Raw genomic sequence first — 15,516 nt, 5'->3', positions numbered from 1 at the left:
CCCAAATGGGTATTAGGATCTGCTTAATACCCCGTGCTCTTGCCTCTGTAGGCTCTTAGATATAGTTCCAACCCTTAGGATAGCAGCTGCAAAATTCCTGCATAAGAGGGTCATGACCTACTTTAGAAAACACCGCCTTAAGAGGAAAACATACCCTCTCTAACCCCTGCTTCTTTCATGTTTCTACGATTAAATGGCTCTTTCTGAAATAAAATCAACTTCTGAAAGGATTAAAATAACCCAAATAAAAAAGTCCCCAAGCACTTCGTTACTGAGGCTTGATTTTCCAGGTTATCTCCTCTGGATCCCTGGTCCCTGCACCTTCAGCATGCACAGCTCCAGGCTGAACTTAAGCTGAGAAAACGTCCCCATCAAAGCCCAGCATCAGCTTTCAAAGGAGGCTGGATACCATCTCTTCTACAGTTCCACAATCTACATGAAGCTTCCATTTTTGAAAATAAAGATAAACCCTCTGAGATCTCAGCTGAAGCTAATGGAAACCAATTATTTCAAGGATAATTAGAGGAGTGGAAAGGCAGGGGACTGACCAGAGGACACAGCATGTTCCTACACACTTTGTCTCCAATTTAACTGAATCCCTGCAGCCACATAAGGACATTGCAGCTCTCCCAGTAAGACTGGGATGAATTGCACCAATGCCTCTCCCCAGGCAAATGCAAGTCAGAGATCCTCTTGGCAGAGGGATCTGCTTGAGCAATGGAACAGTCATACCAAAGGGTCACAAGACAAGCATCAAATCCTGGCTCCAGGATAATATTCTCCTACCACGTGCAAAAGCAATTTGAAGTAGTTACATGGAAGGAGAACTGACAAAACAGTGTTACCCAAGCTTTAAGTTTACTTCAGGCACCCTCAGATGCAAAAGTTTCCCTTCACTGTAACTCAGTTGCTCACAAAGCTGTTACAATCAACAGGGGACCTGTTCCTAACAGTCTTGGAGCATCAGTCTCTAATCCTACTGCAGTATCAAGACCCCTCTGTAGAGGAAATATTCCTTCCCAGGGTCAAATGAACATGATGAACCATTTAGGCTTGAAGGAACCTCTAGTCCATCCTCCTGCTGAAAGCAGGATCAAATCTTGACTTAGATCAAGTTCTTCAGCATCAAATTCAGTCTAGTCTGGATTTTATTTAACAAGGAGATATTTCTACAATATTTTTGGCTGTCTCTGTGTTTGACTACTCACATGGTAAGTTTTTTTTCTCCTTTACTAACTAATCAAATCTCCCAGTTTTGGTCCCAACCTTGGCCTTCCTCCATACACTTCTGTACAATTTAGCTTCATCTCATCTCAAACTTCCCACTAGACAGGTGAAGACAGCAACAACTCTGAGGCTGGGGAAATCCAGCTCTCCATACCTGCCCTCATAAGTCACATTCCCACGTCTCCTTCAGCATGGGGCAATGCTCAGCCAAACACCTCGACACAACCCTGCCCAAGGCTTCCACCCTTCCCTGCACACACACGACCTCTCTATTTTTAAGCAAGATCTGGAATCCATCCTCCACTATCTGGAGCACGGTGCCAGAAAGCCGCTCGTGACGCAGGCTCTGTTTATAATTGTGCCCCCGGGTTTTCCTCTTATGAACAATGCACACAAAACACTTCCCTGCAAGGCTGCTCTGCACCAAGCAATGACTTTCAGGCTCCAGGTACCCCAAAGCCCAGGAGACCTTTAATGCTTTACAACCCAGGCTCAGTATTTGTGTCTCTGCAGGCTCGCTCCATCTCTGGATGCTTCAACTCTTTGACAGCTTCATGCCAAAGAGCTGTGGGAGCCCTGCTCTGATTACTCATTCCAAGGACAATACAGCAATAAAACAAGAACCTACAAGACTGGGAATAGAACTTCTTAAGCATTCTTACAGAGTACAGGGCAAACACAGACCTAATTAAACCAGAAATTAAATACTGGATCCCAAATTCAGACCAATCTTGCATGGTTTGGTCCATTTCCATGAAGGCAAAGTGATGCCTCTATTTTCTGTGCCTCATCTGAGGCTTCTGGTGAGAAGAGTCCCATTGCAAAGAATGGACTGCTTCTAAAAACAAGCTAGCAAAAAAAAAAAAAGTCTACTCTCGAATTTCTAGCCAACTCAGCATGGGGTCCCAAGCAGGACATGGTAACAAGAGTCCACTGGATGTCAAAAATTTGCTGGCACAAGCCCCATGATTCAGGAAGAGTGAAGTAACAATGTTAATGGTCCTTGAATATGTTTTTCAAGCTATCTCCCCACTACATGTCACATTCTTACTACAAAATGAAAGATGCAATCTACAAAAACAGCTACAAATACCATTAATAAAAGCAAAGGGAATTCATAACATGACTCAGATATACTCCTAGTATTGCCACTGAGGGGGCAAAAAGTCTGCTTACCTGTGGAGAGGAAAAAGCTTACACAGCAAAGTATCATCTACTCAGCATGGGACTGCAGGAAGAGTGTTAACAATTCTAGAAGTGGAGTTAGAGCCCCAAATCAGCAGGAAGATAATTTGGGTGCTCCTAGGACTGCTCAGAGTGAGCTCAAACAGCAAGCTGGCTCTGAGTACTGCTGTTAGAGACACTGGCAGCAGCAGCAAAACCAGTAAGAGAATTGGTTGGGTTTGCTCTGTGCCTGGATGGGAAGCCTGTGGTAAACTGAAGCAGCAGCAGAGCAATAATCCATGGCCACAATACAAAAGTTACAAAAGCACAGGAATGAGCACAGCTCTCCTCCCACAGCAAACTGGAGTGCAGACATGCATCTACCCCCAGAAAACTCCCAGAGCTGTGCCAACACAGCCACACTCACTCCCAGACACTTTTCCACAATTCATTCCAATACAAATCTACTGTGAATACTATTGCCTATTGAGAGGAGTACCAGGGCTTTACATTTCTTTACAAGCTGAAGAATGACATCCACAGCACAAGCACTATTAAAACCCTGGTAGAGGTACTAAGAGGCCAGGCTTAACTTGGTGCACCTTCTCTCAACTCACAACAGCAGAGATGGAAAGATACTTTCTAGAGAGGAGAGAGAGAAAAACCTAATACAGTGCAGAGAAGAAATAAATCAGAGAAGCATAAGCAAAGGCAGAAAGTGAAAGCAGACTTAACTGGAAAGTTGTGAGCAAACCAAATTTAAAGCCTATATTGGGGGTGGAGGAAAACCAGCAATCCCCAGGGACTACATATCACAGCATAAGTACACACAACACGTGCATGCAACAATCCTGCAGGAGTGTAACAACTGAACTCCCACATTTACAAGACAATGGCTACCCTTGTATTTCTGATGAAAAGGTTTTAGGAACAACAGCACAACCCTGGTTTAAATAAATCATTTACAAATTTTGCATTTCTGTGCGATCAATGTCAAAATGTCACCCCGCCCTTCAGTCCAGCCTAACTCACATCACTGCATGCAGGAGGCTCATTCCTGGTTCAGGCTCACCTTGAGCACAGCCCAGTGCTGGGAACATTCAGCTGGGTCCAAGCCAAAGGTGGCTGCAGGTACAGTGAGACATGGGGCATGTGCTGGACGACCCTCTGAGAAAGGGCAAGGATAGGGAGGTAACAAGCCCAGGCAGAGAATTAAGACTTAAATACAAGTGACTTCCATTTCACACCAGCATATCTGATGACTAGGAAAAAAGACTAGACCTTTTACTGAAGAGTTGGAAAAAGCAGTTAAAAGCACTTGTTAATTCCTATTTTTTTCATTTGAATTGCAGGTGTATTGCTTTGCAATGCTCTCTGATCATTTATTCCAGTACAGCCAGGGCTCAAGTTTGAGTTCTGAGGCCAAAGATTTCAAACAGTACTCACAATACAAGGGATTTCTGTTATTAAGACACTTATTTGTCTGTCTTTCTCAAAGCCTGAGAGTTTTTGCTCAATTTATGTCACCAACTGCCATGTCCAACAGACAACTGATATTCCAGTATTAATCAAGCATGCTCAAAGAATTTCAGAAAATAAGGAAAAGCATATTCTCAAAGTCTGCTGTCCCATTAGAAATAGAGCCAAAACATTTGAACAGCACATAAACTTGATGACAGTGAGTTATTCAACATCTTGACAAGAGCTCTCACAGTTGAGAATACCACTGCAAACCACACATCATGTCCAGAGCTCAGAGGTTCCTGCCCATGTAAGACAATGTATTTCAAGATTCCCTAGTTGCTCCATGTACAGTGGAGAAGGATAAGCCAGCAAAGATCACAAGTGCTGCCAGCGCTTACTTAAACATGTTTTTCCTTGAGTGGTGCACCAATACAGAAACACTTGATGCTGCAGATTTATTGTCCAAGTCTTTAATTCACGTCTCAGACTCGGAAGGAATATAAACCCAAATCCAATCACTTTTAAGAAGTCCAGTATTATTTTCAGAGTCATCAGCAACTGATGGGCAATACCCCAAGCTAGGTACATCTCCCCATGGCCCCACTGAACTCTAAACTATAAATAAATAAATGACATTGAATTCTTAGCTGGAGAGAGGTTAGCTACTGTAATCTGTACAACTCCATCCCAAGGTTTCTGCAGAGAGGAAGAGGAGTCTTATGGAAATTTTCACCCCACATCACATTGTTCTCTCAAAAACCTTTCAATATCTCTTGGGCCCTGAACACAGAAAAAAGTCGCCTGCTTTCCACCTTCAGCAAACATTCAGGTTGAGAACCCTCACAGACTAAGCAGGGAAGTGACAGGCTTGGAGAAAAAGTGGTCAGCTTGTCAATATAGAACAGGCCAGAACTGGAAGAGAGGGCAAGGAATAGTGTTGGCCATGCGGAGCATGTCAGCAGGATATGTGATAAAGTTGTCACTTTGCTGTTTGATTTCATCTGCAGTCACCAGCCCACACACATGCAGCCAAGGCGAGCTTTCCACTGCCTCCCTATGACAAAGAGCTGCAGCCCCCAGCATCAGACTCCACATCAGAGCAAGAGACAACAGGAAAAAAAAAAAAGACCAGGGGAAAAGCCACTGGCCACAGAAGGTGTCAGAAGAGAGAAGGATTACCAGGGAGGAGTATCAGCCCATCTGATATTCTTCCAAAATTTCCACTGCAAACACCAAAGCACAGAAGAGTGGGTGGCAGAGGGTGCTGCCCTTGGCTGTATGCCTAACCTCCCACAGCCCTCACATATCCCAAATCAGTCCAGACTAGCAGACATTCCCATCATACCTTGAACAAAACACCCTCCAGCTGTCCAAGGTACCCAGGTGATTCGGGGAACACCTCTGAGACCATTTTCCCCACTGCAGTAACTACAGTAAGCTCCAAGGGCCAGTTACACAAGTCCTGCGTGACCTGCCACATTTACTTAAGATGCTATTAGCATGCCTAAATTAGATTTTTAGTTTGAAACCAATTATATTTATTTGATTTTGTGCCAACATCTCTGGCTAATTTAAAGGGCACTGCAGCTATGCAGTGTTAATTCTACACGATGGATAGCAGGCTCAAACATCTCATTTCCAAACACAGCAACTTGAGTGGAGAAGGTTCATCCTTCCCTTTTAATCACTGTCAGTTGCCTTCATGGTATATGCAGCAATGTAAATATCATGTTGGCTGTCATCAGGTATTACCAAGGCTCAAAACATAGCACCGGTACAGTAGCCAAGCCAGTGTTCTCCTTTCTTCCCTCCCAATCTTTATCTCTGAACTCTGTCTCAAATGTAATTGTCAGCTGTAGAGGATATTTTATTTGGCCAGGTTTCCACTTTACAGAACAATCTGCCTGCTTACAGTGCAGATGTTTGATAGTACCGTGGTTATTTTAGGTAAATAAGCTTTTAAGTATCAGATATATCCTCTCTCAAAGGCTATTATCTGTTCTTTTCAGCAAATATCTTGATCTAGTAAATATTTTCTGCATCTATTAGTCTATTCAGAACACAAGATTAGCCCACTAGTTAAAAATTATATTCTTTAACCAAGAGTAACAAGAACCATCCTGAGCCTTAAGATCTGGACAAATAACTGAGCTGAGGTTGCCAATTCATCAGGCCTCTCAGCTGTTCAAATAAGAGTTACATTGCTGAGTCGTTCAACAGGAAAACTGCTCACACTCAAGATGCTTTTTCCAGTAAAGTACAGTTTGCTGCAAGTCAATATCAAGGAATTTATTAGCAGTTAATACCAAGCTATTTATTAGATAGCAATTGGCATCCTCAATGACTATTTTTACTTTAGTAAAAGGATCGAACTGATGACTTCACCTTTCAACTTGCTTCCGGCTCCTGGGGGGAACCTTATTGCCCTTTACAACTCCCTTAAAGGAGGGTGCAGCAAGGTGGGAGTCCATCTCTTCTCCCAGGTAACAAGTGACAGGATGAGAGGAAATGGCCTCAAGTCGCACCACAGGAGGTTTAAAATCAGATATTAGGAAAACCACCTTCACTTGAGAGGGCAGTCAGGCCTTGGAACAGGCTGCCCTGGAAAGTGGTGGAATCACATGCCTAGAAGTGTTCAAAAAGCACTGGATGTGGCACGTGGGGACAGGATTTAGTGGTGAACACACTGGTGCAGGGTAATTGACCAGACTTGATGATCTTAAAGGTCTTTTCCAATCTTTACGATCCCACAACTCTACGATTTTATGACTACCTCACATGGTGAGAGACAGAGGCTCAAAAAAGAAGTGGTCTAGGACGTAAAGACATAACACATCAAGTTTCCAAAGAACTCCATTTCCATTGGTAGATCTTGAGAAATCACAAACCAGAGACATTTGTATCAATACCTTTAAGGTGTGGAGACAGCACAAACGCCAAGGTTCAGCTTTCCTGCACCTTCACCATCCCTGCAGAGACAGCCTGAACATAAAGCAAGAAGTGTAAGAAAATCACCAAGCCTCAGCCACATGCTATGAAAGACAAGGCATTGTCACTTCCCACTGTCGTGGGGAATCCATTAAGCAGCTGTTTCATCCAGCAATGACAGGGTCACAGGGAGGTTTGAGTGTTTAATAGAACGTGTGTCGGTAATTCCCCCATGTGCCATTTCCAGCACAAGCATTCATTAATTCAGTATAAGGATTATACAATTTGGATCAGCCAGAGCAGGGGACTGAGCTCCATGACCCTGAAAGTCCTCACCAGCTCTGTGTCTCAGCAAAATAAGTGACAGGAGCTTTCTGGTTTTGTTCTGAAAATTGACACCATGAAATCCATTTGTAGGAAAGGTGTTTACTCCACAGTAAGAAGCATTGTCTTTAATTGATGAATTTTCACGACATTAAGTTAAGCTAATATTTGTTGCCTACCTGAAGCTGGAGACAGCCTGAAATTCCCAACTGCCCCACTTAACAGGTACCACCTCAGAGCACAGTTGAGCCAATAATTTTGTTAAGAAAAATATTCTCTAAGTGCTCTCATCCTACGGCCATTAATGTGCTCTCTCACTTTTCAAATACCATGATTTTCCAATACCCTCTGCACTGTTTTCAAGGCTTCCTTTTCAGAAGAGCTGGAATAAGCCCCAGAACCTAAGGAAATGCTCTTAAAAATCCCCCAAGGCTGAAAATGAACAGGAGCCTAACTCAGAATCAAAACTGGAAATGCACAACCTGTCCAACAGTAACTATGGTGTTTTCATCCAATATTTAGTAAACCATCAGTTTTACAAAACACGTTGAACTGGCCCAAGATGCAATAATCTCACACCCTGCCACAAGTACCTCAACACAATTCCACATTCACGAATAGTTTTTAGACATTTTCCTACCCGACAACACCCTCCCTTCTAATGAACTGCAAAATTTCTCAATTAGCTCTGCTCTAAGGCAAAAGCCAACTTCAATTCTTCCACACAACAAGCCAGCAGAGGATACCACCAGAAAAACCATGTGCTCAGTCAGATCTTACCAGAAGTGAGGTGGGTACTCAAGGTCAAATTTTCACTCTGAAGTTTTAACTTAATTCAACTCTGTGGATGGATGAAATGGGAACAGCATCCTCCCACACAGCTTTATTATTAGCAAGGTGCTAGCAGTAAGCAGTAAAGTTTGTCCTTAAATTACCATTCATGACTATAAAACAGTAAAACTCTGGCAAAACCCAAGGAGAATTTACTACAGTAAGAGATGATCACTGAAGTATTTCAATTCACACTATTCCTTAACAGCTGCTTATACCTTTTCTTTCCAGAATGAATTTACATAGGCTCATTTCCTGCTCAAAGGAAATATCCATTGGAGAGAATGCTATAAAGTCAGTCTAGCATGGAACAGCAAAATTAGAGAAAACAAGAAGTCGTTCTCTCTCCTGCCCCAAACTCTCAAGACAAGGCAGTTGGAGCAGAAAATTGAAATCCAGCAAAGAATTAAAACCTCATTCAGAAAAGCTCTTCTGTATTCCCTCACAAATGCATTTTAATTTGACTGAGTTATCAGACTTTGAAGGTGGCGTTTCACAAGAGTGCAGTACAAGCTGTATAAAACTAAGGGATGGGAGGTGAAAGGAAGATTTGCCTAATATGGTAATTTGGTGAGAAAGTGAATCAGTGCTCTGAATTTACTCTGTTAATTCATTCACAGATGGGATCTGTGAAGTCTTTAAGTTGAGTAGAAGACCATCATTCCCTGCAGACTTACCAGTATGTAGAACCAAAGAGGTCTCAGAAATCCTGGCAAGGTGTGTTAGACTGTAGTTTGATGGAGATTGACACATGACAAAGTATTTTTCCAGGATGGAATTTTTCTTCATTACAAGGAAATTCACATTAAGCAAAAAATTCTGTGTGCAGTGGTGTACACCAGGAAACAACAATCTTTAAGAACCTCGAGGAGTGGAGAGAGAGAGAGAGAAAGGACTCAAAAAAGAAACTGCTGAGCAGCTATAAAAAGAAGTACTGCATTTTTTGTTTGTGCACTTGTATCACCACAAATCCCTACCTGCTTCTACAGTGTGACAGGACCACCTAATATGGTGAAAACCAAGGAATACGCAGACTGTGATGATTAACATGAAAACTCCACTCATGAGTGGTGTTTCAAGGCAAACAACACGCTCAGACAAGTTAAGGAATCAAACTCAGGACTGACATAACCCCACACTAAGGCGAGTCCATTTATGTCCATGCACACGAGGGACATGGGAAATTCTCACTCACTATCAAGGACTCAGTCAGGCACCTGCATCCCTGCTGCCATTCAGCTGTAGTTACACCATTTGCTAAAGTGATCTTGTCTTACTCAAGCCAGACAAGTTGGATTTTGTTCTTAGCCTGGCTCCTTTCATTAGTATATGCATTATTTTGCCTACCAGAGGGACCCCATCTCTTCTCACACACCAAGAGCTATGACCCTCTGATTAAGAGCCTGGACTGCCTGTCAGTCAGGGGCCTAGCCCTGTCTCCAAGACTTTCCCGTGCGGCCGCCAGGAAGAGAGACAGTTTCACGTGTTTTTTAGAAATGTCAAGGCTGAACTCCCTTAGGTGAAGTCACAGGAAACTGCAGCAACTTTGAGAGCCAAGTCCTTCATATCTGCATCTCAGTTGTTCGATTCTAAAGGGAATGCAGGATAATAGTTTGAGTTTGTCTGGAAAACCCCAGCATCCTGATATTTCAAAGATTTTGCAATGCCAAATTCCACTGCTCCAACAGCTATTCTTCTACACCCACAAAGCCCTAAAGTCTGTCTCTCCCTATTAAGAAAGTTTAGTAACACCAAGTTTACAAGCGCTCCATTAGCATGTCCACAGCTAAATTTATTGCTGCAGAGATTTATGACGGATAATGTCCATTTTTGGGGAAATCTTCCAAGAAAATTTGACCGAGACATAGTTTGCTGCAATACACTAATACAATTAGTGATAAGTGTTATTGCCATCATTTTAGAGAGCTCAATCTTTTATTAAAAGATTACATCTCTAGACTCTGGCTTAGTGGGCAAGCTGCTAACACTCAGAAAAGACATGCTGCCAAGTTTAAATAGACAAATATTCTGGAGAAGAGTTGATTCACTTCAAGATTTCATCAGCTGCAAAAGCAAGAAGCCTCCCAGGCATGCATTTGTCAGGCAGCATGTACACATGTACACTCCTCAGGTGTGCTCAGTAGCACAGCACAGCCACACTACCCAGCATCAGCCAAGATATTTGCATTAAACTGAAATGATTTAAATGGATTCTTGAGAAATGGAAGTGTAAAACATTAATCGGTCCAGGTACCTAACAGTACTGGAAGCAACTGCTACATAGAAACCAACCCCAGGAAAGTGTGACCTCTTGCACCTGAAACAACCTCTATGTTGTTTTTTCCTTAATACCCCAGAACAGCTGAAAGCAGTGGGATCCGTCTCTGCTCTCCCCTCCAACCAGCAGGCAAGGCTAACAACCACATTCTTCCCAGCCAGCCTCCTCCATCGCTGCTTGGCTTTGTAAACCCTCATTTTGCTGCCTTGTGTATTTTATCCTCCTTTCTATCAGGGCACAGACAACAGAGGCACTAGAAAAGGCACATGCACAACCCAACACCTTTTGTTTTCACTTCTCCAGAGGTGAAAAGTGACTCAGTTCAGCTCTAATTCTAGCAAGGCAATGGTATCAAAGGTCTTAAAGAAACGAGATGTATGAAGTATCCAGGTAGCCAGGATGCAGGAGTAGCTTGGCTATTCTGTTGCACTCAAGATCACAAAAGATATATTCGTCTACATCCAAGCAGCAGTGAAACTGGTACTGAGCACCTCCCACTTTAATTCCCAAGCAGACCAAGTACTATGAATGACCACTCTTTTTTTTACTTATCTACATTTGCCCAAAGTTAATTTAATGCCAGCCTTAACATAATAAAAACTACTAAGGCTTTTCCACCAATTTCATATGGAAAATGAGCACACAAAGAAAGTCTTCAAATGAATTAACCAGCCTGAATACTGGGAATACAGTGTAGGAATCAATTTTGCTCAGCAAAGCTGGGGGGGAGGAGTGGGAATCCACGAGGAAATGCTAAAACAAAACATATGGCACCAAGACTGAATCAAACACTCCATTTAGAGCTCAGGCAGTTATATTTTGTACAGTGTAACATTTTTCTTGAATGGGTTTTAAATATCAGGAGTGTGAAACTGGCTGCAGCCAGCACACAAGCACCGCAGCTAGCAATGAACACCATGCTCCAAAAAAAACCCCCAAACCCTAAAGTAATCATTGGACAAGAGCCTCCCTTATTAAATTCCAGCCTGGTTTTCACATTCAAAGACCCCAATCTCCCCTGGTCAGCACCTCCAGGCTGCTCTTTTTCAATGGCCGTGATTTCTCAGCACATGAGACTGCTACACAAGCACCAGACAGATGACCACAGACATCTTGATAAAATTTGTGAGAGCAGTTACCTTAATTCTACGAAGTTCCTCTTTACCCACAAAAAAAAAAGTTCTCCCACACAGGGCTAAGCACAGATAGAAATCTAAATATTCAGCCCCAAAAGATCAGCATGTTCACAGGCAAAGCCCAACTACAAAGCTACTTGAACCACAGTCATTAAAAAAACTAATCATTCCTTAAATGGTGACTTCAAATTTCAATTTAGGCTTGATTTCTGATGGGATAAGAAACTCCCACCACATCTGTTCATGTAGTCTGTGCTGTCCTCATCGCTGTGAAGGAATCTATCAGGGGACAGCGGGCACAGGAACAGAGCCTGGGAGCACTCCCACCACTAATTTATCTCCTGTTTCTGGCACGGGCTGTTTGCAGCAAAGGGGATGCTCCTAAATCAAACAGCCACAGTCAGAACAGCTCTCATCTTTCCAAAAAAGTAGCAAAAGGAGAATGACCCAGTTCCAACCAACTTCACTCTCGCTACCAGCATTTCCAAGAGGAATTGTGAGATCCAGGGGAACCCGCATGTGTGAGTATCTGATCAGCACAAGCAGCATGAGGTCGAATTTTTTGCAGGCTTCAAAAAGAAGACTGCAGTAATTTATATGCAATCCACGCTCAGAAGACCAACCACCTTCACAACCACGGCACAGACTATATTCTGCTTTTTAGATAAAAATTGCAGCATCTCCAAAGGCCCTCTTCAGCTGCAGAACTCTCGCTACTCTGGGGGTATATTTCATTGAAATGCTTGTTAAATTGCTTCCTCTACCCCACCTGCATTTTAACCTTTTTAAAAATGAAATCAGATTCTCATCTGACCAAAGTTCCTTGATTCAATGTATCAGAAGTTATTCAAGCCTAAGGAGGCTACTCAGCAATTATTAACACTAACCAAGCATAATCAACACGGATATTAATCCACACCTTTATAATGGCATGAGTCACCCCCAGTGCTGAATAATCCTTTTTTATTTATATGTAGTATTAACCTGAATCAGGGGGGCAGTTTTACAGTAGAGGTTCTCTTTGTAGGTAGGAAACTTGTTTTTTCTATTCCTGCACTTCAGTGGTATGGAACCATCCACATCCAATAAAAACCACATATGGCTATTTTCAGGCAAAAACAGTACAAATAAAAGAACTGGACTACAAATGGGTTTCCATTATTCTATGTGGAAAAAAAAACCCCAAAAAACCAGCTGAGTTGGTAATCTCAAAATTCACTCTAAATTTTAAGAGTAATTTTTCCCCATCAGGAAACAAGTTAAATCCTTTAAAAGCACCAGTACAAGGTTCATCTCTTTCCAGACCAGAACGTCTCTTTGTTCTGTGCTGAAGAACCTTTACAGCTCCTCAGTTATAAAGAGAGCTAAAAAAAAAAAAAAAAAAAAAAAAGAAAAAAACCCAACCAAAAAACCCTTGAGGTTTACAGGAGACATGAAGCAGGAGGCAAGGCAGTCCAGCTCAGTTAACACAGTGACATTTTGTCCCACAAATCATATACGTGCTAGGAAACTTGCGTCACATCTCCATCCAGGCCGCTGGCAGACACACCAGTGTTTGAAATGAGTAAAGGGGGGGCAGGGGACAGGAAAGTTAAAAAGAGAAACCATATGTTTGCAATATACACATCTCAGTGTACACTCCATCACATGCCAAAATGCCAACACAACCTTTCAGTGAGCAGGCGACATCCAGAAACTCAGTTTGCAGAGGGACAAGGAAAAGATACAGAAGAAATTGAACACTTTTTCCAGATTTCTCCCCAAGTTCTGTCAGTTAATATAAGACAACACATGGCTGTGCTCCTCCCAGTACTCTGAGGCTGTGGGATGTGCATCTCCAGCATCAAGTTCTCCCAAGAGCAGAAGTGTATTTACATTCCCTTTTGTTCCCATACCGCTCCCAGCTACAAAGAGGCATTTGCTCCTATCCTTCATTACTCAGGTCCAAATCCTTGCTTTGTGCCACCACAAAGCACCCCTTTGCAGGCTCTCAAAAGAAAAGGAAGTATTTCCTACACAGAGAAATTCAGTTCTCTTTCCCCAGGAAACGGGTAGCATGTTCTCCCCCTTTCTCCCCACACCTGTACCTCCTGCTCCTCAGGGAGGCTGAACATCCTCCTCCCCAGGGCACATTTTCCAGAGGAGATTCAAAGGGCTGGTCTGTAGGATTACATCTTCCCTGTCTTTACAGGGAGTTGGTCTCCTTCCTAAAGCACTGCTACTCCCTCTGAGCAGAGAGAGAGGACAAAGCCTGATCCCACAGAGCAACAGGGATTTCCAGAAGGATTTCCCCCACTCCACAGCTTTAGTTCCTTCCTACTTTTAAACAATACTAAGGATTTAATCTCTTAAAAGAGCATTTTCACAAACTCTCCCACCCTCAACACAAAACAAGCTTCCCCACGAGGCAGAGATGGAGAGCCTGGGCATGACAGTGCTACGTCATCCAGAAACTTCAAATAAAAGCACTCCACAAAGATTACTCAAAGAATTAATCTCCTTCCTAAAACCCTTTGGCCGGGAGCCTGCCCTGCCACTCTCCTGCTTCATTCCGAGCCTCCGGAGGGTGAGACTGACCTTAGAGTCACCTGTGGCACCACCTCTGATGTGTCACACACTCGCCCTAGAGCAATATATCCCTCAAACACACCCCAACAAAATGGTCGAGACAGCCAATAAATCAGTACAGCAGGAGGCCTTTGGTAACTGGGCAGTTTAACGCCAAAAGAGAGTGAAGAAGGAAAAAAGAAATCATTTAATGGAGAGGGCAAGGGCTGGGGCCTCGAGCTGAGGACAATGAATGAAAACGCACAGCAGCGGCAAAACCCCAGGGTAAAAGGCTCGTTCGGCGGTTCTACCAAACCCTCCGTGCAGGGACCAAGGCAGTGCGGGGCTCGAAACTGCTGCGAGGTGCGATCGCCCCAAAATGAGCGGGGGTACCCTAGAAGGAGAGAGCCCACACAAGCTCTGGAGTTCACTCCCGCTGACTACCTCATGCCCAGCACATCCCAGACCACACCGTAGTGGGAAGAAAAGCCCCCCCAAAGTGGATCCCGTCCCACTCACCCCGACACGAGGGGACACAGACCCTGCCCAGAGGAGCGGGCAGAGGCCAGGGCGGAGCGCCCTGCCAGGGGGCCCCGCGACCACCACAACCCTCTCCTGGGATGGGGCAGACCCAGATCCCCTTCCGTGAGCCCCACACACGGATGAGGAGGGGCAGCAGCCTCAGCAGAGGGCTCCCACAGAGCCTCACGCTCCTCAGAGCCTCCCGCAAGGCGAGGGGACAGATCCTCTCACATCCTTCCCACATACGTGGCTGGAGGGGGGGGGTGGTCACACAGTCCCAGTCCGTGACGGCGTGTGTGAGATGGGAACCCTCCCAGCTAAGGGGCACCCCAGACCCTCACACCCCTCAGAGTGGGGAGATAGACCCCCCTAGCTGAAGGGTACCCCAGACCTTCACACAGCTCACTGTGAGGGAACGGACCCGCTCACACTCTCACATGGCTGAGGGAGGGGGAAGCCACACAGTCCCACTGCTTTGCGGGGTGTGAGACAGGATCCCCCTCAGCTGAGGGGGGCCGGACCCTTCCTTCCCTCAGCGGACTGACACCCCCAGATCCGAGGGGTACCCTGCACCTCCCCAAACCCCGGTGACCGCTTACCGATGACCTCCTGCAGCTCGTAGTCATCCTTGTTGATGGACCAGGGCAGCGCGCTGGGCTCCTCGGCCATGGCCGCGCCGCGCCCGCCGCCCTCCGCGCCGCGAGGGGGAGCGTCCCCGAGGGGCGAGGGAGCGGAGAGGAGGCGCTGCGGTGTCCCGGCTATCCCCGAAACCCGGCCGAGCCCGAGCCCCCTCCTCCTCCGCCTCCTCCTCTCCCGCCGCTACCGCCGGCCCAACTCCAGCCGCCGCCACCTCCTGCACCTGCCCATGCCCGAAGCGCCTAACGTCACCCGCGTGCGCCCCGCCCGCCACGGCGGGGCGCCGCCCGCCGCCATCTTGAGCGTGGCGCAGCGGCTTCCCGAGAGCCGCCAGAAGGTGACTACGCCACGGTTTGCCCGGTTACCACCACCGGCCTCCGGGGACGGGCCGGCAAGGGGAGATTCCAAAGCGAAAGACGGAGGAGGAGCCCCTGAGGAAAGGGCGGGGATGCCACACAC

General features: G+C 45.1%; 1 protein-coding gene across 1 annotated transcript in view; it reads right to left on the bottom strand.

Moving 5' to 3' along the window:
* OXSR1 (oxidative stress responsive kinase 1) overlaps positions 1 to 15,301 on the bottom strand; it is an 87,332-nt gene extending 72,031 nt beyond the window's left edge. Inside the window, exon 1 of the mRNA XM_014873671.2 lies at positions 15,021 to 15,301. Coding sequence (XP_014729157.1) covers positions 15,021 to 15,090 — 70 coding nt within the window. The 5' untranslated portion in view covers positions 15,091 to 15,301. The remainder of the gene's footprint in view (positions 1 to 15,020) is intronic.
* Positions 15,302 to 15,516: the final 215 nt, after the last annotated feature.

Source organism: Sturnus vulgaris, chromosome 1, assembly GCF_052056855.1.
Source record: "Sturnus vulgaris isolate bStuVul1 chromosome 1, bStuVul1.hap1, whole genome shotgun sequence".
Taxonomy (NCBI): Eukaryota; Metazoa; Chordata; class Aves; order Passeriformes; family Sturnidae; genus Sturnus; species Sturnus vulgaris.
Note: the sequence above shows the minus strand (reverse complement) of the source record. Positions and strands in the feature narration are given on the sequence as shown.